Here is a 27,844-nt window from a genome sequence, read left to right on the forward strand (position 1 = left end):
CCATTTCAAAAGGTCACGAGCCGCCACTGTTATCTTTTAACACAATTCTTCGAATTATTAACCATAAGCCATAGAATTGAAAGCTTTTTTATAATGGATTGCGATAAAGACTAGGACATAATGTTTCAAAAAAATAATGAATAAAGATTACGAATACCTGCTAAAGGGTACTGCAATGTAGACAAAACCTAATGTCAAATCTGATAATTTGGATTGGTGATCATACAGAAATATACCTAAATGATTTGATGGGTTTAATTTTTTTGAAGGAAATAGTCACAGTAATATTTTTAGTTAAGATTCTTTCATTTAATGATATTTCAGTGACTGATCAGTAAAATTGCTCCGTGATATCTATCATACAACTGGGTAATGAAATAAAACGGAACCTCCCGGAAGAAAATGTCGATACCTACTTCATAAACAAAATAACTAAATTCAACGTGCAACTAGTTCCATACGAAAAAAGTGTATTCGTAATAACAGTCTGTAATTCAAATTCAGAATAAAATAATTTATTTCGCATATGTACCAAATATATATTTTTTTATTATAACACTGTTAAGTGGTTTTAAATGACGGTACAATCACACAAATCAAGGAGCAAGAAATCAGATTGCTTGATAGAATAAAAGTATACCTGCATACTGGAAATTGATCACGCAAAAGTTGTCAAGGGAACAAGAATAGAAGGAATATTGCCAATGTAGGTAATTCATCATAATCGATTAAAGAACCACTGTGCACAGGTATACGCCATTTCATGGACGAAGTGTATTTCGTCACCTTGAATTGAAAGTTTCACACTACATCTAGAACAAGGGTCACTCACATCTGATGTACAGGGTTTGTTTACTATTCTCTCTACTTTCGTTGGTTACAAAAACATGCTTCTATGGCAAAAACTCGCTTCAAGTATCTTAAAATCTAAAGCATGCATGTGTAGAGTAAAATTATTTATATCAGAGAATTTCAAATATTATAATATAAGCTCTAGAACTCAACTGAACGTAAGTGAGATTTCGGTTTTTTTACAATTCCAGAATATTAGTATTCGACTTCGGATTTTTGAAACCCAATAACAACGGTTAAACGAGATTTAATTAGGTTCTTAGTAGTCTATCTATAAACTGATAGATTAGAGATTTTTGAATTTCGTCCCGTAGTTAAAGTTTGCAAATACTTTTACTCTAGCAGTTTTGTAAATTTAGTTTCAGAAGTTTATTTAAGCTTTTAAATTTTAAGCTTAAGGCTGAAATTTTTTCTTAATCAAAATGATAAGAAGTCCAGAAATTAATTCACCTTTGTTTTTTAGTAAAACTGGACATTATGTATATATGTAATTGTATAAATGAAAGTGACTCGTGTATAACTACATATTCATATACTAGTATATAAATATTCGTTTGGAACAGAAATACGACTTTAAAAAGTGTTTCGACATTTCGCCTACTTTCATAAGGGAAATTCAGAAAAGCAGGAACATCGAGTTCGAAGTTTGTTCCAGAATTTCTTGGTTTTTTTTTCTCCGTCATTTGCTGAAGATGTCCCTTATGAGCGAAACGTCGAAAGTCTTTTCAAATTTGACACTTCTCAAACCCGGCAAACCTCTTTCTATTATTGCCGTCAGTTCAGGTATTTGTTTGACCTTTATTCATACTTGTTGCATATTTAGTATTAAATATATACCTACTCTTTTAATTACATTTTTGACGCTCTTGTATTCCGCATATTATATGTGAATATTGTTATATTATTAAGGATTATTTATCTTCTGACAGGGAAATACTCACGGTCTTAGCACACGTAACGGGACATGACTGCCATGGTCCAACCCACCAATGTGTGGGACAAGGATCATCGTTGCACGTTTTTGCCCATTCTTCTGGTCGTTCGGAACTTTCACACATAAGTTCATCTACTATTCTCGAAGCCCCATCAACGACGGAAGGAACTTCACCTACTGTCGATTCCTGACAAAGAGGCTTACGATCTTGCACACCGCCACCACATGTAGCTGAACACTGAGACCAATCGCCCATGATCCACGAGTATTTTACTTGCTGCGTGGTTTGACGCTTCCAAATTGAATACTTGTATTCCACACCAGGATTGTGTATTTTCCCTCGGAAAATTACCTGGGAAGTACAAAGAGCGAGGAAATGAGATTTCGATTTCTCGCGGACGATAATAAAATGATACAAAAGCGAAACGAGTTTGGAGATGCAGTTTGAGTAAGTAGGGGAATGTTTGGACAAATTTGCAATGTTGTAATAGTAATGAATGAGAAAAAAATATGAGAAAAAAATATTATAGGATAAATGCTAGGAGCTACTATAAAATAGTCCTTCTAATTGATTGTTTATTAAAAAGTAAGATGTATATATACGCGGTTGACCTATTTATAAACAAAAATAAAGTGCCATTAATGTTGATAATAAATAATAATAATTTATTAATGTTAAACAGAAATACATCTAGTAGTAACAATTCAAGCAAAAACATTCTCAATTAGTTAAAGACAAATAAAAAATAATGCTATTTTTGTAAAGTGCTGACTTTTTAGTTCTTGAACCAAAGAATGTAAAAATAAACTACGCAACTATATCTGAACCGAAGAAGTTTATTATAGGGACAATGCAGTCAGATATTTATTATATGTAGAAGGAAAATTACAAAGTTGCTATTGTACATGTCTATCATATGTATGTATTTCCACATCGATTTTGCCGCAGCTTTCGCCATACCGGACGAAATGCATTTTTATTTTTCACTATTTACGTTGTTATGCAGAAATTTGCATAGATTCAGATTCACAAAATATTAGATTTTTCATATTTTTGCGTAAATTACGTTAATCTTCTTATTTTACTGGAACACTGAACAATCCTTTTTCAATAATATCCACTGTCGCAAATAAAATTTTCGACAATTTTACATGCACTGTGGATATTACTATTGAAAATTCTTCACATTTTGGTAAATTCCTTTCAAGAGGAAAACATTAGGATTCATTTTAAGATCTACCAGAGACTTTTCAAAATTTGAGACAACTAGACATCTATTTAAAGCACTAGTGCGTAGCAAATTAGAATATGCAAGTATTATTTGGAACCCTGTAACAAAAATGAATATAGACTCTATAGAGAGAGTCCAACGACGCTTATTAAAGTGCCTGGCGTTTCGCTTAGATGGTCTATATCCGCAAAGAGGCATTGCACAAAAAAACCTCCTGCATCGGTTTGATATGCTGCCGCTGGAGTAACGCAAAAAAATTGTGGGATTGTTATTCCTAAAATCCTTATTAAGTGGAGCAATTAATAGTCCTCAATTATTATTGACACAAATTAATTACAAAGCACAAACATATAGATCTAGAGGTAAAGATTTATTTTATATTGAGAAGAGTAGAACTAATTTTTTAATGAATTCTCCTTTATCTTGGACGCAGGTGATATACAATGAAATGGTGAAACACATCCCAGATATCGACGTTCATTTTGACAATAAGAATATCTTGAAAAGAAAATTTATGGATTATATTATTATTTTAAAAACCATTAATGTTGATGGGTGTAATTTAACGGATTAAGTTCTAATTAATGATGAATTTTAGTTAGTATTAAGTATATCTTCATATTCTCATATGACACCGTAATTGGGTTAGCGCCTGTTGGTGTTCAACTTTAATAATAATAATAATAATAATAAAAAAAGGAAGTCAGTACTTTCAAACTTTTTGTAAAGTAAAATACATGGGACCAAAAAACTACAGACAAGGCAACGGCTAATAAACGCTTGCAATTGCTCCGTGAAATCTATTGTTATATGAGTCACAATATACGTCACCATCACTATAACATACACTTGTACCTATTATCGACATATTGGACATTATAATAAAATACGTATGATTATTATTAATTAACAGAAAATGGAATAAATATTAAAATAACGGCAGATGTGTGTATCTCACACTAAAGCGAAACTGCTGCTGTACATATAGTTAACAGAAATATTTTAGTAGGATAAAATACAAATGTGCCTGTTTCCAGCTACCCTCTGTGTTTTATAGGCGTCCTTATAATCTCATAACCTACTGAACAAATTATTCAGAAAATTTGAAAGTAAATTCTTATAAAGATATTAAGTAGGTATACAAGACAGTAAAATAATTTTAGACAAAGTTTCCCTATTCCGTCTTTCAAAAAGTTTCATGTCCTCTCAACATTAATTAAACTGTATAAAGCTATATGTATAGATAGCTATATGTATATCAATTTTAGGTTATGTTGCAGGATTGCATATTCATCCTCCTATGGATTGATTTGGACTTTTAAAAAGTGAACATAAGATTATGACATTTGCATTAAAATTTTTGACGAAATTATTTTGAAAAGGTCAATAACGTAAATTTTCTGTTCTTTAAACTTGTTACAACTTATTACAATTCCTTAACATGAAGACAGTGCCAAATGTCAATGGCAATACCTTTGAAATGACCTAAATCTCGATCAGATTTTATATTCATTTTTTAAAAGTCCAAGCCTACCCATTACAACCAGGTATGTAATCAACTTAACATTAATTATCCTATGTTCATAAAAAGAAACCTCACGGTATAAAAATAATTTTAAACCCTTCTTTTTTGTTCACGCTTTCGAGACTTCCTTCGTCTCATCCTCAGGAACGCTGTAAAACTCTTTATTGAGAACTCTGAGGATGAGACGAAGGAAGTCTCGAAAGCTTGAACAAAAAAGAAGGGTTTAATTACTTTTACATATTGACTGCAATCCTGCAACATAACCTAAAATTTGTTACTACCAATCAGTCGATGACCTCCGTATTATATGTACCTATATATAGCTTTATACAATCAAAATCTTTAGTTCCATCTTTGGTTGTAAGAAAAAAAATTGGTTGAAAGTTGTTTCGACCGAACCTCTCTCGCACCTCAAGTACAATGAATCATATCCAGCATTTTCGAAAAAGTACAAAATTTGATGTTGCGAATTTTATTTTTTTTATAAGAACTCACATAAGTTGAAAGAAAGTTACGTATATGTATAATCTCAAAGTGAATGTAAAGAAGCGTGCTACGCGTATGTTCCAAATGAGTTTTTACTTTACACAATTTTGTGATGACGTCATCAACATTGATCTGACTGATCACATTTTGCATATTTTAGATAGGCTTTATTTGGTAAAATCTTGAGGTGATGTCATAAATCTTTTGAGGAGGATAAGCAAATACATTTTGATCAAAAATTTACCATGCTTATGATAACTTTAAAACATATCGAAGATTTCAGAGCATTCGATTTTGCAGTTCCTGATTAAATCAAAAAACTAAATTCACGCATTCATTAATTTTTTTGTCACCTTGCATAAATGAATCCAAAAAATATGAATGGAATGATAAATCACACTTATAGACTCATCATATTCTGGACATTTTAGATAGGATTTATTCGGCACAATTTTGAAGGGACGTCATTACATTATTGATGGGGATGATTTGACAAAGTTTGGTTAGCGTTTTACCATGTATATGATATTCATAATACACGTATAAAATTTTAGTACAATCCGTCCAGTAGTTTCGGAGATCGTCTCATCATAAAAATCCGGACAGACGACAGAGAGACAGACATACAGACACACAGAGAGAGAGACGGAAACGGGAAACCTATTTAAAATTTTCAAAAGCGTTGAAATGAAATTACGAAACGATTGGCCTGTGAACAAACGGAGAAGTATTTTAACCGCTACACATTTAGAAACAAGATTCGAGTTTTGGAGACTTTTTTTAGAAAATTGGCATAAGTCTAATTACTGTTTGTCGAATGTTAAAGGCTAACAAGTTCATGAATTACGAGAGAGTGACTTTCCACAAACATTAGCATTTTGCAATTTGATTCGGAAACAGCTTGCCAGATGATCCTAATTTTATCACCAACATTTTAATTAATAATGAGACCAAATTTTCCATCAATAACAATGTAAACAAACATAACTTACACTATTACGGACATCACCTTTTATTTTAAATGTAATACGTGACAGTGATACTTTGTTTTGAAAATGTTTTGACGTTTTTAAAACCACAGACTTCGTGGATGTGTGATATTTTTAAAATTCTAATGTGAATCAAGGAATAAATGATAATGTATTTCGGGTTGCCACTAACCACAAATTATATATTCGTCATTTAAGCCGAATCACTTTTTTTTTGTAATAAAAAAAACTAAGTTTACCATGCGACGCTGACGCCATATATGCATCACAGTTTCTCCTTTTAAGCTAAATGAGGTTTATCTGGGACCCCTGTATATCGAAAAAAAAGTGGACTTTCAACATTTCTATAAAAAAGGAATTTTTTGTTGTATTAGTAATTGATGCAAACAAAAAACTGGTAGAAGGTTATTTCGACACAACTTTTTCCTTCACCCTTGAAATACAGCCCGACAAATTTCGCTGATAAAATTTGATTTTGCGATTTTCGTTTTGTGATACCATCTATAAAATAAAAACGAGTTGCGTAATTATACTAAACTCACTTGACATCACCTTGTAAAACTTTTATGACTTAAGCTTAGCCAAAGCACCCTTATAAGTCAAACTGGCTATTGTATAACTTAACTCAGTTCACAGCTCCATTATGGCAACAATGGACAGTAGTAATCCTTGCGGTTCGGGTTCATAAAGCTTACAATAGCCAGTTTGACTTATAAGGGTGGTTTGGCGTAAGCCGCTTAAGTCATAAAAGTTTTACAAGGTGTATGCCAAGTGAGTTTAGTGTAATACCCCCGCAAACCCGGCGCTCTCCGCACAAGTGTGGACAATTTGAAATATACTTATTTAAAGACGGGAGAAAAATGTAGATATTCTCAATTTCTCAGTACATGCTTAACTTCGGATGTTTATACGTATTTTATATTTATACCTCGAAAAATTCGTCAATTATAGCACTTTCAGATTACAGCCGTTAAAAGAAAATAAAATTAATCAACCACACTCAGTTCTTTCTTTCCCAGAAACACAATTTTAACAACATCTAAGTATTAGGCAAAACTGTAGGATAAATTTTGATTAGCGATTTACAAATAAACTTAAAATATTTGCAAAATTTACAACACTCGGTTCTTGCAATTTCAAAGTTAAATTGTACAATATTGTTATAAAATTTTTATTTTTCTCCCAAAAATCTGGATGCCAGGGGTAAAACCTCAACATAGATTCATTAATCACACATTCAGGAACATGTTATTTTATAAAATTTAAAGAACATTCGGCAAATTTGTAAAATGTCGTCATAATTTTTGTTGAAGGCCATAACGAAAAAAATTTGAGTCATGAAATACCATGCTTGTGATAACCTTAAAACCCTTGGAAGTTTTCAGGGCATTCGCTTTTGCAGTTTCAAAATTAAATTGTAAAATGTTACAAAAATTTGAGTTTTTCTTAAAAATCTGGATGTCTAGGGTAAAACTTCGCACGGATTTATTAACAACGCATGCAGGAGTTTGTAATTCTATAAAACATAAACAAAAATTTATTTGGAAAAATTGTAAAATGACATCATCAATTTTGAGAGGCAGGAGTAAATAAATAAATTTTGATTAACGATTAAAACGTTTGCAAGATTTCAGAGCATTCGGTTTTGCATACGAGTATATGTCGTGCTGTAATAGATTTGACAAAATTGATGGACATGTATGTATTCAAACGAAGAAAAGACTGATTTTGACACACGAGTGCGCAAAAAATCTTACTAGTTCGCAGGATACACTATTCGTATAGAAGACAATTTGACGAGTTTTTGTTTTGAATTTATTACTTACCGAGCATAAGTCAAGGAAGTATTGTAATCGAGAGCATCGGGCGACCGGTTGTTTTCATATTTTCTCGGTAGGTCATGACCCCTAGAGTATGAAAAAATGGGCCTCCTATTTTCATTTGTCTGTCTGTCTGTCCGCCGTCCACGACGATTTTTGTTGGACAGATAATCTTCGAAGATACTGGACCGATTGTGAAATTTTATATGTGTGTTATGATTATCATGTAGATGGTAAAACGCTAACCAAACTTTGTTTAATCATTCCCACCAATAAAGTGTTGATATCACCTCCAGATTGTACATAGTAAATTGGTTGTAAATTATATAAAATAACATAGTCCTACACGTGTATTTTATGAATCCGTGTTAAGTTTTTAGCCGAAACGTCCGGATTTCTGGAATAGAGATCAGAATTGTATAACAACATCTTGCAATTTAATTTTGAATCTGCAAAACCGAATGCTTTGGAATGTTGCAGATGTTTTGAAGTTATTGTAAACATGGTAAATTTTTAATCAAAACGTATACATTTATTCTCCCTCCAAAATTGATGACGTCATCTCAAAATTTTAACGAATCAATCCTATCGCAAATGTGGAAAATAGGATGAGTGTATACTTGTTGTCATTGCCTTCATATTTTCAGAATTGCTTATACAGGGGATTAAATTTGGAACTGCAAAACCGAATGTTCCGAAATTTTGCAGACATTTTAAAGTTATCGTAAGCATGGTGAATTTTTAATAATAGACGTGCATATCTCCCCGCCCAAAAAATTGATGAGCCCATCTCAAAATTTTAGCGAGTAAATTTTATCGAAAATGTACAAAATGCAATGAGTTTATACTGACGATTGATCATTGTCTTCATATTTTTAGAATTGTCTATACAAGGTGACTCAAAAAAAAAATTAATGAGTTCATTTATTTTGTGGATTGAATCAGAAACTGCACAATCGAATGCTTTCAAATCTTGCAGGCGTTTCAAAGTTATTGTAAGCATACGATTTTTTTTAATCAAAATATATCTTTATCTCCCCAAAAAATTGATGGCGTCTTCTCAAAATTTTGTCATCGAAAAGATGAAATTTATTCGACAAAATAAGTTTTATAGAATTACAAACTCCTGCATGCGTTGTTAATAAATCCGTGCGAAGTTTTACCCTAGACATCCAGATTTTTAGGAAAAATTAAAATTTTTGTAACATTTTACAATTGAATTTTGAAACTGCAAAAGCGAATGCCCTGAAAATTTCCAAGGGTTTTAAGGTTATCACAAGCATGGTATTTCATGACTCAAATTTTTTTCGTTATGGCCTTCAACAAAAATTATGACGTCATTTTACAAATTTGCCGAATGTTCTTTAAATTTTATAAAATAACATGTTCCTGAATGTGTGATTAATGAATCTATGTTGAGGTTTTACCCCTGGCATTCAGATTTTTGGGAGAAAAATAAAAATTTTATAACAATATTGTACAATTTAACTTTGAAATTGCAAGAACCGAGTGTTGTAAATTTTGCAAATATTTTAAGTTTATTTGTAAATCGCTAATCAAAATTTGACCTACAGTTTTGCCTAATACTTTGATGTTCTTAAAATTGTGTTTCTGGGAAAGAAAGAACTGAGTGTGGTTGATTAATTTTATTTTCTTTTAACGGCTGTAATCTGAAAGTGCTAATTGTCGATTTATTCGAGGTATAAATATAAAATATAAACATCCGAAGTTAAGCATGTACTGAGAAATGGAGAATATCTACATTTTTCTCCCGTCTTTAAATAAGTATATTTCAAATTGTCCACACTTGTGCAGAGAGCGCCGGGTTTGCGGGGGTATTACAGTAAACTCACTTGGCATACACCTTGTAAAACTCTTATGACTAACTGCCCATTCACAATGGACATAAGGCATAACAAGTACATAAAGCTTACATAAATACATAAAGTTGAAACGATGGAAAACGTGTACCACTGTTCACAGTGGACGAACGTAATTCTTATGCTTATGAACGTTTTATGTAATCCTTGTGTGCGTACACAAAGTTGAAACAAGTTCAACTTTGTGCACGAATTATGTCAAAATTATGTTAAAATCTAGGGACTTTTGAATGCTGCTATTGAATTCCCTTTGACAGTTGGCACTTGGCACTTCACACCTTTGATTATATTATATAAATTATAATCAAAGCTTCACACTGCGAGTCTGTTCTGTACTGCGAGTTGTCAAGTTCGAATATCGTATGAAATTGTAGGTTAGATATTTTGATTGACTCAGTTTGAGGTTAGCCGTTTCTATGTTTAGCCAGGAGTTATTCCGTTCTGCGTTTGCGCAGTTTAACAATTCTTACAGAGTTCACTCTGTCCACTGTGAACGTAGATAAGCATAAGCCAGACACAGACCAAAAACGTAAATTATGTTATGCGCTCGTTCTTATGTCTTATGTCCATTGTGAATGGGCAGTTAAGCGGCTTACGTCAAACCACCCTTATAAGTCAAACTGGCTATTGTAAGCTTTATGAACCCGAACCGCAAGGATTATTACTGTCCATTGTTGCCATAATGGAGCTGTGAACTGAGTTAAGTTATACAATAGCCAGTTTGACTTATAAGGGTGCTTTGGCTAAGCCGCTTAAGTCATAAAAGTTTTACAAGGTGATGTCAAGTGGGTTGAGTATAATTACGCAACTCGTTTTTATTTTATAGATGGTATCACAAAACGAAAATCGCAAAATCAAATTTTATCAGCGAAATTTGTCGGGCTGTATTTCAAGGGTGAAGGAAAAAGTTGTGTCGAAATAACCTTCTACCAGTTTTTTGTTTGCATCAATTACTAATACAACAAAAAATTCCTTTTTTATAGAAATGTTGAAAGTCCACTTTTTTTTTCGATATACAGGGGTCCCAGATAAACCTCATTTAGCTTAAAAGGAGAAACTTAATTTAGTACATTGATTAGTATAGTAAGTAGATTTTTTTTTTGCAAATGTGATGCATATATGGCGTCAGCGTCGCATGGTAAACTTAGTTTTTTTTATTACAAAAAAAAAAGTGATTCGGCTTAAATGACGAATATACAGGGCTTTTATAAATGATTCTAAGGGCGTAGTTGGCCATGGATTTCAAAAATCCCGCCTCGCTGAAATTATGCCCGTGATTATGCATCATAATGACAGTTCTCACTTGTCACATCATTGTCTAATGTCATTTGTAACCTGTCATTTAAAGTCGTCGTTTTTATTATTTTAATGTTTTTCAAGTGCGATTTACAGCAATTCTCGTTGATCGAAGCTCAAAACAACAAAACAATCATTTTCAGAACTCTTGGTGGTTGCGTACGAAAATTTTGTGTTTGTGCTACGAAGCGAAGACTATGAAAATGGTTTATCCTGTTGAACAAGACACTTTCATCGTTATGTTTTGTTATCACAGTAGGATTTCGTAAACGAAGAGTGGGTAACAGCTGGAACAGCTTGTAAGCAAGAATATCTGGCCAAATACCGTGATTTAATAATTCAAGAAATATCGTTGGAGGCTCACATTAGAGATGTAATCAACAGATTTGTTCGAACTGGCAGTGTCAACAAAAATAAATCTCGTGGAATACGTCATCTGGGACAATTGTTGATGATTTGAGACGACTTGAGCAGAATTGAACAATTGAACAACATGTCCAAAGTATTGACGAAAGGATGTTACAGAACATTTTTGAAATTAAAAAGAGAGTGAACAAGTGCCTTGAACAGCATTCTGAATAATTTCAACATTTACTGTGATGTTTAACTGCAATAAATTTGTTTCTTTTTATCGTAATGACTTTGTTTTATTTTTTAAAAACGTGAACCGTTTAGGCAACCAGTTATACACATGTGTGATCTTTGTCATGCGTCCTTGGGCATTTAGTACGGATCTCCGTAAAATTAAATCGGAGAGGCGGCACGTTTACATGACCTACTGCGACCCTACAATCATTTATAGAAACCCTGTATAATTTGTGGTTAGCGGCAACCCGAAATACATTATCATTTATTCCTTGATTCACATTAGAATTTCAAAAATATCACACATCCACGAAGTCTGTGGTTTTAAAAACGTCAAAACATGGTCAAAACAAAGTAGGTATCACTGTCACGTATTACATTTAAAATAAAAGGTGATGTCCGTAATAGTGTAAGTTATGTTTGTTTACATTGTTATTGATGGAAAATTTGGTCTCATTATTAATTAAAATGTTGGTGATAAAATTAGGATCATCTGGCAAGCTGTTTCCGAATCAAATTGCAAAATGCTAATGTTTGTGGAAAGTCACTCTCTTGTAATTCATGAACTTGTTAGCCTTTAACATTCGACAAACAGTAGGTAATTAGACTTATGCCAATTTTCTAAAAAAAGTCTCCAAAACTCGAATCTTGTTTCTAAATGTGTAGCGGTTAAAATACTTCTCCGTTTGTTCGCAGGCCAATCGTTCCGTAATTTCATTTCAACGCTTTTGAAAATTTTAAATAGGTTTTCCGTTTCCGTCTCTCTCTCTATGTGTCTGTATGTCTGTCTCTCTGCCGTCTGTCCGGATTTTTATGATGAGACGATCTCCGAAATTACTGGACGGATTGTACTAAAATTTTATACGTGTATTATGAATATCATATAGATGGTAAAACGCTAACCAAACTTTGTCTAATCATCCCCATCAATAATGTAATGACGTCCTTTCAAAATTGTGCCGAATAAATCCTATCTAAAATGTCCAGAATATGATGAGTCTATACGTGTGATTTATCATTCCATTCATATTTTTTGAATTCATTTATGCAAGGTGACAAAAAAATTAATGAATGCGTGAATTTATTTTTTTGATTTAATCAGGAACTGCACAATCGAATGCTTTCAAATCTTGCAGGCGTTTCAAAGTTATTGTAAGCATAGTAATTTTTTTAATCAAAATATATCTTTATCTCCCCAAAAAATTGATGGCGTCATCTCAAAATTTTGTCGAATAAATTTCATCCAAGAGATGAAAAATATGATGAGTCTATATTTGTCATTTATCATTGCTTTCAGATTTTTAAAATAATTATTAATGAATTTTAGTCAGTTTATTCTATTGATTAAATCGGGGAGTACAAAATCGAATGTACTAGAATTTTCAAATTATCGTAAGCACGATGAATTTTTAACCAAAATATATCTGTTTAGCCCCCTCAAAAAATTGATGACATCATCTCAAAATTTTACCAAGTAAATCCTGTGGAAAATATGCAAAATACGATGGGTCTATGCTTGTGATTTATTAATTACAACATCGAAAATTAAAATAAAATGCTATGTTTTATTTAATAAGCTAAAGTCGAAGCCATAAATAAGTCTGGACCACCGCATGTGATCCGGTTATTGCAATTCGTAGAAAATATTTAGTTTTGCTGTTTGACTCTCTTGTGCACGCTATCGACAAACGTTATCGCTGTTTGTCTTAAATTACGAGTACTTCTAAATTCTGTTATTAAATTATTTCGTTATTTAATTGATTAAATCAAGATTCAAGCACAACTCACTTCATTTTCGAAAATTTCGGAACACAGTACTGTTATTATTAGTAGGTTTTCCAAACTAATATATGTGTCATTGCAAAATGTTAATGACGTCATCAGAAAGTTTTGAAATGGAAAATTCATTTGAAACAAACGTGTAGCACGCTTCTTTGTCTTCACTTGAACATTAAATATACCGTGAGGTTTTTTTTCTCTGAACATAGGATAATTAATGTTAAGTTGGTAGCATACCTGCTTGTAATGGATTGACTTGGACCACAGTATAGAGATCATTCAGTAGGGACAACTCGTGTCGGCGCCTTTGATCTTTCTGACCCGAATTTTAAGCCGTCATCGGTGGTCGTTACCCAAAATATTCCTAGATATCGCCTCCAATTTAAAAAGTATCACAAACGCTTCATTTTGAAAATGATTCGTTTACACAATTAGCCAATAACACGTGACGTCACGCTGTGGCGGGAACTCAGCGTTTGACAAGCGCCGTGTAACTCCATAAGTGACAATGTTAACATTTTCGCATTTTATTAAAAAGTGTGGGTATTTATCTAGAAAATAAACACGTGAATAGCTTCTTTCATATCTTTTCTGTGTATCAGGGTGCTTTTTTTTGTCGATTTGAGTTTAAAAAAAACATAATAAAAATAAAAATACAGAACGCTGTTTTGGTCTGAATTCCTCGTCACCCAAAATACATCCGTGTGTTTTAAGCGGTAAATCGGAAATTAATATTTTCTTTTGAGGTTAATGTGAGGGGCTTAAGTGAAGGTGTGTGATTTGTTTTTAAAGTATGGATAATTTAAGTGATTATGGACGATGTCTTTCTGTCAAAGAGAAAAACAGATATGTACAAAAGTTAAACAATTTAAATGGCGTAGATCCTTATGCAATGAGTGCAAGTGATTTTAATTTGTGTTTAGACGATTTCCCTACCATAACAATGAATAGCATTCTAAACTTTTTTATTTTTGGAATAAGTAAAATAACCCACAATGAAATTCGTGCATTCAAAACTCTACAAGCATTTATTCAGTTTTCTCTTTTTTAAACGACTGTGTCTTTCAACATTACAAGTATTATGAGTGGATTTATTTTGATATCCTAAATTTTGTGATGGAACATAATCAGGATAGTCCACATCCTGCAGGTTTACCTAAAAGAGCACCAATGTAGTAATTTATTAGAAACTGTAAATCTAATAGTAAGGTAGTTACTGTACCTAAAATAAAATGATCCGAACAAACATAGGAATACTTTACTTTGGCTTCGTTAAATCCACCCGTTTCAAGGCTTTTAACCAAAGCTTCCGCCTTTTTCCCCATACTGTATATATTTACCTTTATTGTTGCTAATTGCTGCGAAAGGAAAATAAAATTTGTCCGCATTTCTGGTGCTTCGATTCGCGCAACCCACAACAGCACAAAATTTAGGCATTTTCTCCTAAAATACAAAATATTATAATATTAAGATGCTAGTGTATTTAAAAAACATTGATGTACATTAACAAAGAATTAATTTGGAAAACAAATAATATAAGATGCAGCGAAGTTAACATGTACATCACATTATTTTTTAAGCATATTCAAACGTTATGGTGCGTTTTACAGATATCTACACAGTCTAGAAACTATAACAAACTTACCAAACTATAAAAACACAGTTGACACACTCTCAAATTTAAATGAATTCCGAAAATATTAGCATTGACTCTTATGAGAAAACCGGCTAGTTGTCAAACGCTGCCATCTTGATGACCTCGGATGACGTCAGTGTATTTGGCTAATTTACTACACTTTGTGCAAATGAATTTTTGGAAAGAATTAAAAATAGTGTAATAACAATAACATTTTTTAACTAGTTGATCTTAGAAACCACACAGTCTATTATAATAAATAATGAATTAAGCGCCCTATAACAGACATGCCGTGTTGAAATTTAGATTTGGCCCCGCTTTTCTGATTAGGATTTTACGTTTCATTAATTTCTTTATCATGATGGTTGTAAATGGTTGCAAAATTCAACGTTATTAGAAAACGCTAATATATGTACATCTAATTTTTTACAAAAAAATTAAACAGTAAACAATGGTCTCATCAACATGAACAATGCTTTTTAAAATGTCTCTTGTAAATTACACTTAACAACAATAATTACAGCCTTAAATCATCAAAACCAATGCAACTAAACTGCCAAATTTCAAATATTTCACATTAAAGTCACTAGATAACCAAAGTACCGCAGTTCAATGTTCCAATGTGTAAGAAAGAGAAGTACCTTGCGTTGAGCGCCCTCATGCGGTCACAAGACAAACGACCACCCATGAAAACGGGTCAGTAAAAATAGCGAGTTATCCCTACTGAATGATATCTACACTGTGTTTGTACTTTTAAAAACTGAACATAAAATCTAAGTGAGATTTGGGTTATGTCAAAGATATAGCCATTATTGACATTTGGTACTGTCTTCATGTTAAGGTGCTGTAATAAGTACAAGTTTAAAGCACAGAAAATTTACGTTATTGACCTTTTTAAAACAATTTCGTCAAAAATTTTAAATTTAATTTAAATCTCATGTAAATGTCATCGTTGACATGGCCTACTCCTGAATTATTACGAATTATATGTTCAGTTTTTAAAAGTCCAAATCAATCCATTGGAGGGTGAATATGCAACCCAACATACATGAATTATCCTATGTTCAGAGAAAAAAAACCTCACGGTATACACTTAGATCATATAATAAATAGATACCACCATGCCGTGTTCTTTCCCTAGGACAGCCTGTGACGACATCCTACTGTCACACATCTCTCTCGTGCATGGAGGGATTACAATGGAGCTATCCTTGCCTGATCACTATTTGAATTTTGCGCGCCTAAATTTTAGGAAGTATGTCTGAACTAACTTCGGAAGAAAGATGTTGACAGCTTGATTTTATAAATAATTCACAGTAGATAACGAAAGGAATAGTAAATTATTTGGCAGCAATTGTGATCCTTTATGACTACATCACTTAAAATAGGATCTTTGTTCTAAATTCTAAAATTGTTTTTTGTACAACAACTCGAAAGAGAGGTTAGAAGAAACATCTGTCAAAAGCGATTTGTTGCGCTGGTGCGGTACAAGGATGGAAGTGAAATAGACATATACAGATGAAATGCATATAACAAAGATGAAGATGTGGTGATCACACAAGGATAGCATTATAGTACTCCTCTTGACGTAGAAAACGACAACAGATAGCTTCATGTCTAGTCACAGCTTTCAGTTTGAGTATTGGTATCTATTTATTATATGATCTAAGGGTATACATATCTTTATTTTAACTAATAAGGATTATCATAAAAAATTAAATTCGCAAAATCAAAGTTTATAATATAGGAGTAATTTTTTCGAACAGCTGGATTTGATTCCAGTAGATCAGATTCACCTATTCCTGGCTTTATGGGGGACGGAAGATCTGTCGAAATAATCTTCAATCAATTTCAGGCATTTTAAATGTAGCACAAAGTTGAAACTTTAAAATTGACCAAAGTGCGTGAAAATTAGTTGTTTCGTCAGGGTCGACCAAAAATTTTAAGGAAAAAACATGCAAATGTTGTCATGGTTAAGTTTGTTTTCAACGCATTCAAGAGCAGATTTCTCAAAGAGGAATGAACCTTTCCGAAGTTTTCTTCCACGGAATACTTTAAGGTAATAATTGATTTTCTTCTAAATTTTCAACCACCTCAAGTGAAATAATAGTTTTGAAATTAGAGATTACAACGAATAATAATTTTTTTAAATAAAACGGAATCTACATCCTTCAATAAACGTAAATACAAAATTTGAAAAAAAATCAGCCGAAGAATAAATGAGATATAAGCACTGAAACACCCGGTATAATATAACATATGTATGCCTGCACGTGTAATTTATTAATCCGTGTTGAATTTTTACCCTGTACATCTAGATTTTTGGAAAAAAATCAACATGGTATAACAACATTTTGCAATTTAATTTTGAATCTAGGAAATCGAATGTTTTAAAGTTATCGTGCGCATGGTAAATTTTTAATCAAAAAATGTACGAGTATATGTTTATCCTCTCCCAAAAAACTGATGATAAAATGTGCAAAATATGTTGCTTGTGCTTTATCATTGCATTCATTTTTTTAGAACTGTTTAAACAGGAACGGCTTCCCCATTTTCCCGTGGCGGAGTGTCATTGGTGTCACTGGTTCTTATTTTATAGAGCAAAAAACAACGCAAAAGAAAAATCACAAAATCAGATTTTATAATTTTTCAAAAAAGCTAGAAATTCTGTCGAAATAACCTTCGATCGATATTTTGTAATTTTGATAATACTTACAGTATTTTTTAGTTAAGATTTGACAACATGAACTAATACTAATGTTTTGATATATATTCATCTTGGAAATTCGGCAGGGCTGGATTGCATTACTACATTTTTGTTGTTAATTTCTTGGAGTGGTGTATGAAAACAACTCGTAGTTTTTTCCCCTAAAAGCCGGTGATTGTTCTGGCGGAATTGTTTAAATTGTAAAAATAGGGCTTCAAAGTAAATGCACCTCAAGCTCTTACAATAAATCATATGGGTGGTCGCATGTGCCAGCAATAATTTTCATTTCGGTTCGGTGTTGCGATGTAATGATAAAAGTATTGGAGATAACGCTCTCATAAATTCCAGAAAAATATCGTTACGTATGTATTGCGTTCGATAAAAGCTGTAAACGTATTGCTGAAAACCGTAGTACTTATGCTCAGTAGCATCGAAAAGGTAAAACTTATACAGGATGATTTTTTTAACCTGAAACTTTCAAATATCTCGAAAAATGAGCACTCTACAAAAAATGTTCAGATTCCAAATTTAATCATTCCATGGGGGAAATACTTGGATGCAAAAACTAGTTCCCTTCTTGGAAGCGGGGGGTAACTTTGAAATCTTAAATAGAAACTCCGAATTTTTATTACAGATTCGGATTCTACGGGTAAAAGTACGTAGGCTTTGTCTATAATATTTTTTATATACAGGACAGATGACACTGTAATAAACGAAATTCATTTTTTTTCGATTTCTTCTACTGAGAACCTATGCATACAATTCTGCAGTAAAAAATACTACGTTGTTCATTAAAAATGAGTCGCCACATTATTTAAGGCAACTTGAATGGTGAAATGTATCGAGACATTTTGGAAAATGAATTGCCAACATCACTTGAAAACTTAAGCTTAGAAGTGCGACAGAACATGTATGTGGTTTCAACATGCTGGTTGTCCAGCACACTATTCGATGGTAGCACGTGAAGTACGTGATCATAATTTCAATGGCCACTGGATCGGTCTGGAAAATTGGCACGTCAGATTACCAGATCTTAGTTCGGCAGATTTCTTTTTGTGAGGCGATCTCAAAGACAAAGTTTACAAACAAGAACCAACAACACGCGAGACCATGATTGAGCGAATCAGAAATGCTTGTGCCGAAATTCAAGCAGACACATGTCTCAGTGTACATTCAATATGCATTGAATTCGAAGGCTATCATTTTGAGCACTTACTTTAATTGAAAAATGATGAGGCGAGTAATGTAAAATAAGCACCCTGATAAGTAATAAGCGAAGAAACTCACATAAATGAAGCAGCCTGATAGGTGAGAGGCGCGGAACTCACCTAAATCAAGTACCCTGAGAGGCCAGGGGACTCGCCTAAATCAACTACCCTGATATCTGAAAGGCAAGCAGACTCACGTTAATCAAGCACTCCGAAGGGAACAGAAAACTACTTCGCCCACATCATTATTTCTGGGTTACGCTAAAAGTAGTTTATTCTCCAGCAATTTACATTTCTGCAAGTAACAATTTCCAAGTTACTTCTTTTTTTTTCTTTGACGACGAACTTGGAGTATTTACATAAAATGTCGTATTTTTTATTGCCAACGTATTGCACAATCGTATGCATAGGATCTCAGTAGGAGAAATCCGAAAAAATTAAATTTAGTCGATTCAGCGCCATCTATAACGAATCGAAAAAAAATGTTTCAGACAAATCATACTTACTTTTAGCCGTAAAGTCCGAATCTGCAATACAACATAGCAGTTGCCATTTAAGGATTCGAAGTAACCCTTGTCCCACCTAAAAGGAGAACGGGGGGAGGGACTAATTTTAGCACTAATGTACTTCCCCCGCGGCATGATTAGATTTTGATTCTGGACATTTTTCCGCAAAGTGCTTATTTTTAAATATATAATTGAAAGTTCGGGTAAAAAAAATCACCCTGATATTATGTGTAATGTGTGCTTTCATTTGAATTTAAGTTAATCTGTGTGACACCTGCAGCAGTAGCTCCGTTTTTCATTTGATTTGTAGTGCAGAAATCACTTGTAACTTTTTAACACACAAAAGTGAGAAAGTATAACTATTTTATAACTATTCACATCGGATATTTTTTGTGTTATTAAACAAAATCCGATGCAAAGTATCACGAAAAATATCAGCGATAACACAAACTGAATAAAAATGCTACTTATTAATTTTTGAAGATTCATTGCCTGTTCAAGTATATGTACATCTACATTCCGTCTCTTGAACGTATGACATGTGTAGTGAAAGGCAGTTTAATTACATGTTTCGATTTAAAAAAAGTCATCTTCAGGTGTGACAAACGAGGATGTAAAATGTAACATGGTTTGTGGTAATGTTAAAAAAATTACAAGAACATACGTTTATAATGATTGAAAACCCAAAATGCCCAATTTTGTGGAATTTTGGGTTTTTGATTGAACTGTTCTAAGTAATTCAAAATGTTTGGTAAAAATTTTGAAATGTATTTTCAGTTTGTTTATAATTATTGCGATGTTCTGAATCACATGAAGGCAACATCAAAAAAGACTGTTCAGAATCGACTTGTCCAATTTTTATTGACCTCACATCTACATTGACTTTTTTAGTTGTAAATATTGCAAGAAAAACTGCCGCCTCGATCTAAAATTAGACTTGATTTTCGTTGAAACCTATAGTCGCGGATTGCACGATTCCGCGTTTAATATTCCAATTTACCTACATTTACTTCAAGAAGAAACTGGTACATGACCTGATATGTTTCCTGTGTTATTTTAACTAAAGTTTAATGAAGGCAACACTAACACCATATAGAAATCAAATGCTTATTTTGGAACAGAAGGAGTATTTGGCATGAAAGTCGAAAAAATTATTTTTCTTCAAACGCCAGAAAAACGGACCTTTGTATATCACCATACACATAATAAAAGACGTATTTCAATACCAGGTCTATAAAAATACTTTTTCTGACGCCTTTGTTTCTGTTATCAGTAAATTGTACCTGGTAAATGCTGACAGTTATGTTAAAAGCAAGTAGGCCGTATGGTAGAACTGATTGCAAACAGTGTTCATGAAGTGTAGTTCCGGATTGTCGGGTTGTGGTGGTATGATGTAGTGGTACCAGAGATAGTGAGGTTATGTAAAAAGAAATGTGTTACATTTTAACTTGATTGAGACGTTTGAAGAAAAAAGAGTATGTTTTATCCAGAGTAAAAGTAGCTCCTCGTGCCTCGTCTGTATTACCGTCAAACTTATAGGACTCGACACGAAAAGTAACACTTTTGCTCCTAATAAAATAATATACCGTTGCCTACATAAAATTAAATGTTAAAAACAAACACCGATAGATTTGTTTAGTAAAGAAATCAGAAATACAACCCTTGATTTTAGCGTTAGTTTGTTTCTACAAATGATTAAATATGTGAATATAGGTAGATACATAATACTTAATAAATATTAAATAAATATACAGGGTGATTCAGCTTAAATGACTCACTTATCTATTTCTTATAGAATGTTTATTTTAAGTTTCTTTGTTAATTTTTTCAAAACTTTTAATTTGTTTAGCTACTTTTTTGCTATGAATATCTTATGTTTTTGTTAATTTTCTATGTATTCATAATAGCTATTAAGACAACTAGTGTTTTATAGACAGTTTAAAAATCAAGATCGTAGTTAAAATCCGAGCGACCGAAGGGAGCGAGGATTTTATAGAGCGAGATTTTTAAACTATAAAACACGTGTTGACTTCAAGATTTTTTCAAACACTAACAGTAATTCATCAACTCCTTTTTGATCAATTCATTACTACAAATTTTGACAAATCATTTGTGAAGCTTCATAGTACTATAGTAAGATTGCTGTGTATTGTAACTATGACAAGTAAACAAATTTTGAAAAAAACCATTTTCATCGTCAAAATGTGCGAAAACGTTCCGGAAGAAATTGCGAAAAAGGGAAAAGAATTGCGAAGCAATTTGTTACCCTTAAAGTCAAAAAATGCATACGAGAAAGTATATGTTTCGTTCCAAGACTGGAAAAATAAAAACCGCATCAAGGAAGTAACCGAAGATGTTATCTTGGCTTTTTTGGACATGAGAGTGAGTACATATTTAGTAAAATTCATAAAACTAAATTATTTAACAATTACAGTCGCAAAAGTTGTCACCTTGTTCTTTATGGCCAGAATATATATTGAAAAATTTGGTGCTGTTATTTCGTATATAAAAAAATTAAATGTTGGTGATCGTGGCAAAAAATCCAACGTTCTGACACGAGAAGAAATCAAAACTTTCTTGCAAAAAGCTGATGACGGAGAATATTTATTCGAGAAGGTAAGAATTACTTAATAAGAAGTATTTTTTATACATATGAAATCGTGTAGGTTGCTTTAATCTTTGGAATTGCCGGAGCTTGCAGAAAGGCCGAATTGTGTGCTATGAGATTTGACGATATACAAGATTGTGATAATGTTCTGAATATTGTTATACCTGACAGTAAAACCCACAAAGAAAGAAGATTCAGTGTAGTTAATGAAGGCTTTGGTGTTAATACCATTGATTTGTATCGACGTTATGTTGCTTTACGACCCACAAATTCACCATTGAGGTTTTTTTTAAACTATTATAAAGGTAAATGTACTCGCCAAAATGTAGGAATTAACACCTTTGGAAAAATCCCAGAAAAATTGCAACTTTCCTCAAACTGGAAAATCTAGCTAAATACACAGGTCATTCTTTTCGCCGCAGTTCGGCAACTCTCCTGGTTAACGCAGGTATTGTAATGATTACCTTTATTCTTCAAAGTAACTTTATATTCAATGCAGGCGGAGACATTACTTCGTTGAAGAGGCATGGCGGGTGGGAATCGACCAAGGTGGCAGAATCTTACATACAAGAATCTTTTGGAGAAAGAGTGAAAATTGCTCAAAAAGTTTTTGGAGATGAAAAGCTGGCACCGAATGAATTAGTTGACAATGAAATCGTTATGGACAAGCCCACGAACCTAAGTTACAGTGAAGCGTGTGGCAGTTCCAGTTCTAGCTCTAGTACTAGCAAGAACACCGCTCAAAATATTTATTTTAATAATTGTACTTTTAACTTTGGTGATAATTATTGTAAAGATTCGAAATAAAAAACTTGAAATATGCGAAATCGTATTTTAAGAAGCTATAAGATACGTTGCCATTGACAGCGTACTTTAAGAGAACAACGTTATTTTAAATCAAAGTTAACATACGAGTTCTTATGAACCATAGAAACAGTATAAGATGTTAGTGTTTGAAAATAGCTATTAAGATAACTAGGTGTTTTATAGGTGCTTTAAAGGACGCGGTCCCAGTTTAAATCCGAGCGACCGAAGGGAGCGAGGTTTTAATGGGACCGAGTCCTTTCAACTATAAAACACCGTGTTATCTTCAATATTTTTTCTAACACTGAAGCTTATTTGATCCGAAATCGTCTGTTATTAATATTTTATCGGGAGATTTTTAGTGAGGCAAAATGTTTCTTGAGGCTGCCGTGGGTAGTAGTCATGGTAATAGTATCAACAAATTTTGAAAAAAAAATTTGTTCGTTAAAATGTGTGAACGCCTTTCAATCGGAATATTAGAAAAAGCCAATGAATTACGCACCAAATTATTACCCGCAAAATCAAAAAACGCTTATGAGAAGGTGTACGTGGCTTTTAATCAGTGGACGTCAGAAAAAGGTGTAAAAGAAGTGACGGAAGACGTTATTCGGACTTTCCTTGATGCAAGCGTAAGTACCAGTTTTAGGCTGGGTTTATGCTCATCTATCATATATCACCTATACATTTAGCATTTTTAAATTTTTTAAACTGTAGTAGCGACGATCCCAATGTAGAGGTCAGCAACCAGATTAGATGTACAAAGCTGGATTCCGCCTTCGAAAGTAGCAGAGACAACCAACATCAACAACAAGAATTCACCCTTCAAGAGTAATGGAAATTTATATTTTAATAATTGTAGTTTTGTATTCAATAAATAAATGTTACGAAAAATGAAGCAGCGTACTTTAAATAGTATAAAGGACGTTACCATTGACGACGTACTTTATAAAGAACAGTGGGTTTATAGATACCTTTTTGGTCGAGCTTGAATGAATCTTAGAAGCGATTTAAAATGTCAGTGTTAGAAAATAGTATATTATTAGCCAAGGTTGCAGAGCCAAGCATTCTAGACCGAGCGCAAATTAGAACCCGAGACGCGCAGCGTCGAGGGCTCTAAGGGCGAGGTCTAGAAGTGGCTTTGCAACCGTGGTTAATATACTATTTTTTTCACTAGTAGAAACCATAAGACAATAAACTGAAAAATAAACGTTCAATTTTTTGACACAACATGATTTTGTTTTGATTTCTAATCAAACTTAATCTAAATCTTCAACACAAAGAAAACCGTTTATATTTGTCGCTGAGTTAATCATTTTATCTTGTACCATCTACCAACTACCATGCGTATACTCAAGTAATGTTTGTAGCACACATTTGTTCATTTTTTAAGAAATAATCACATCAAACATTGCGTACATAACCTCAATTTTTCTTTTTGAACCGGTGGTAGCAAAAGTTGAATTTGCTACCACTAAATGAGTCGACATTTGCATGCGTCCAGGCTGCTAGTGAAAAAAATCGGTCTAAAGAGTTTAGACAGTACTTCCCTCGCTGTCGGAAACTTGACGACTGCATGCCTATTGTGTTTTTTCTCATTACATTTTTGTAGTGGGAATTTAAAAAAAAATTGCGATGACGTCATCAACATTTTTGCAAGGACACGTATATCAGTTTGGGATAGATGTAGTGTAATACTAAGAATAAAATTATTATATTCTCAAATTTTCGGGAAAATGAATTGGGTCGTTTTGAATATTGATTTGTAATAATCAATAAAATAACGAAACAATTTACTCACGTATACGTATCCCAGGCAGCTGAAAATCGTGTATGTATAAACATTCTTAATTTAAGATGACAGGCGTAACAGCATACTTGAGAGTCAAACAGAGAAACTGTAAACAAAACGACCATCGGTTTTATTGCTTCGACTTCCGCTTATTATATAAAACATTGGGTTTTATTTTAATTCTTGACGGTGAAATTCACAATTGGTTGATTATAAACATGTCTATTTCACATTCGCGGAACCAAGTGAACGCATAAAACAAATGCAGGTCTGTAATGTTAAAGTCGATGTAAATAAGCATGCTACCCTTATGTTTCAACCGAGTTTTTCCTTTAACAAATTTTTTGTCTACCAAATTGGGTTGGTTGGGGTGTAATACTAATAATAAGTGTTGCCTTTAATTTAATCAATAAAATAAATTGACTTCATTAATTTTTTTGAACCACCTCTTAAGAAAATCTAAAAAATATGAATGGAATGATAAATCACAAGTACAAACTCATCATATTTTTTGCATTTTAGATAGGATTTATTCAGCAAAATTTAAGGGTGACGTCATCAATTTTTTTAGGAGGGATGAACAAATACATTTTGAACAAAAGTTTACCATGCTTATAATAACTTTAGAATATTCACAAGATTTCAAAGCATTCGGTTTTGTAATTCCTGATTAAATCGATAAAATAAATTCACGCCTTCATTAATTTTTTTGAGTCACCCTGCATATGCAAATCCAAAAATATGAATGGAATGATAAATCACAAGTACAGACTCATCATATTTTGTACATTTTAGATACGATTTATTCGGCAAATTTTCGAGCTGACGTCATCAAGTTTTTGGAGGGGATAAGCAAATATATTTTGACTAAACATTTATTATGCTCTTTATAACCTTAAAACATCTGCAAGATGTCAGAGCATTCCGTTTTGTAGTTCCTGATTAAATCAATAAAATATATTTGCGCATTCATTAATTTTTTTGAGTCACTCTGTATATGCAAATCCAAAAAATATGAATGGAGTGATAAATGACAAGTACAGGCTCATCATATTTTGTACATTTTAGATATGATTTATTCGGCAAACTTTCGAGCTGACGTCATCAAGTTTTTGGAGGGGATAAGCAAATATATTTTGACTAAACATTTATTATGCTCTTTATGACCTTAAAACATCTCCAAGATTTCAGAGCATTCGGTTTTGTAGTTCCTGATTAAATCAATAAAATATATTTACGCATTCATTAATTTTTTTGAGTCACCCTGTATATCCAAATCCAAAAAATATGAATGGAGTGATAGATCACAAGTACAGACTCATCATATTTTGTACATTTTAGATATGATTTATTCCACAAGCTTTTGAGCTGACGTCATCAAGTTTTTGGAGGGGATAAGCAAATATTTTTTGACTAAAGATTTATGATGCTCTTTATAGCCTTAAAACATCTGCAACATTTCAAAGCATTCTGGTTAGCAGATTAAAAATTAAATTTCAAAATGTTGTTTTATAATTTTGATTTTTTTTCCAAAAATCTGGACGTTTCGGGTGAAAAGTCGATTCAGAGTTGTAAACTACATGTGTAGGACTATGTTATTTTATACAATTGAAAACCCATTTACTATGTACAATTTTGAAGTGACGTCATCGCTTTAGTGGTGGGGATGATTAGACAAATTTTGGTTAGCGTTTTACCATCTACATGATATTCTTAATATAAGTACAAAATTTCACAACAATCGGTCGAGTACTTTCGGAGATTATCTGTCTAATAAAAATCCGGGACAACAGACGGACAGACGGACAGACGGACGGACAGACGGACAGACGGACAGACGGACGGACAGACGGACAGACGGACAGACGGACAGACGGACGGACAGACGGACAGACGGACAGACAGACGGAAATGGGAGACCTATTTCTTCGTCTTCTAGGGGTCATGAAAGATCGAGAAAACGTAAAAGTAGAGAGTCGGCCGACGGACTCGATTACAATACTTCCTTTGCTTACGCTCGGGAAGTAAAAATACATTTTAATACAGCAGGTCTATTTTTGTTTGTTATTTTCTATATAGTTTCAATAATGCACGCAGTACAGAAAACCATTGCCCAAAACAATAATTTTATTATTCCAATTTGCACAAAATGCAAAAATTTATGGCGCAACATAGTAAATTTAATGCACAAATGTTATTGCACATAGTATAAAATTTAATGCACAAAGTATTAAAAATAATGCACACTTAATTACGACCCAATTAAAAAATGCAAACATGAAAAATTAAGTGTATAGGAGAGAATTACAACAGACGGACAGAGAAGCAAATAACTATCGAAGGTTATTTAGACAGAACTCCCCTTGCCCCTGAAGTACAATATCATATTCAAATTCAAAATAATATCCAGCTTTATCGAAAAAGTACAACAATTATTTTTTATGAGAACCCCTGTAAGTGCAAATAAAGATACGTATGCAATGTTAAAGTAAATAATTGTGAAGATGGGTGCTACGCGTATGTTTAAATGAGTTTTTCGTTTATAAAATTTTGTGATAAAGCCATCAACATTGAACTTCACTTTGTATAGGTGCAGTGTAACAGTAATAATAACAGTATAATATTTCCAAATCTTTGAGAAAATGGAGTGAACCGTTTTTGATTTAATCAGTGAAATAAACTAACTCATTTATTATTTTTCTGAGTCACTTTGAAAACAATGTCTTGTATAGACAATTGTAAATAAACTGCAACGAGGCGTAGTCCGCACAGTGGGGACAAAATGTAATATATTTCAAACAAACAACGAGAACAAATGTTTTCTCAGTGTCTCATTACATGTATAATTTCATTTGTTTATGTTTGTATTTCGAAAGAATTCACTATTAGTGCGTTTCGATGATAAGCATCTGCGTTAAAAGAAAATGAAATTTGATTGTTTTTGTTTCCTCAAAAGAGAAGGAACAACAAATTTAATTAATTAAGCTACAATGGAGTAAAACGGCTCGAAAAAGGGGCATGTTAAGCGTCGTCTGTTTTAAGTGAGTTTTTCCATAAAAAAATTTTGATAACGTCATCGCCAAAGATAATAATACTTAACATAATGCAAGAGAGAAAAAAAAAGAAACGGCCAAGTTTAGCATCAAACGGACGACCCGCAAAACTATTCTACATTTTACCACTAACATTTACATCCAATGTTAGTGGT

General features: G+C 32.8%; 1 protein-coding gene and 1 long non-coding RNA gene across 3 annotated transcripts in view; one reads left to right on the plus strand and one right to left on the minus strand.

Annotated features, from left to right (window-relative positions):
- The window catches only part of LOC135126679 (A disintegrin and metalloproteinase with thrombospondin motifs 7), a 175,381-nt gene that overhangs the window by 3,851 nt on the left and 143,686 nt on the right, over nt 1-27,844 (minus strand). For both annotated transcript variants that reach the window (XM_064052748.1, XM_064052747.1), the window contains one exon: nt 1,794-2,138. In XM_064052748.1, the coding sequence (XP_063908818.1) occupies nt 1,794-2,138 (345 nt within the window). The remainder of the gene's footprint in view (nt 1-1,793; nt 2,139-27,844) is intronic.
- On the plus strand, nt 21,575-22,374 carry LOC135126681 (uncharacterized). The gene is made up of 3 exons (XR_010280118.1): nt 21,575-21,817; nt 21,870-22,051; nt 22,102-22,374. It is a non-coding gene; the product is annotated as an uncharacterized LOC135126681 (long non-coding RNA).

Source organism: Zophobas morio, unplaced genomic scaffold (assembly GCF_036711695.1).
Source record: "Zophobas morio isolate AGI-343-1 ecotype UQ-CSIRO unplaced genomic scaffold, CSIRO_AGI_Zmor_V1 ptg000011l, whole genome shotgun sequence".
NCBI lineage: Eukaryota > Metazoa > Arthropoda > Insecta > Coleoptera > Tenebrionidae > Zophobas > Zophobas morio.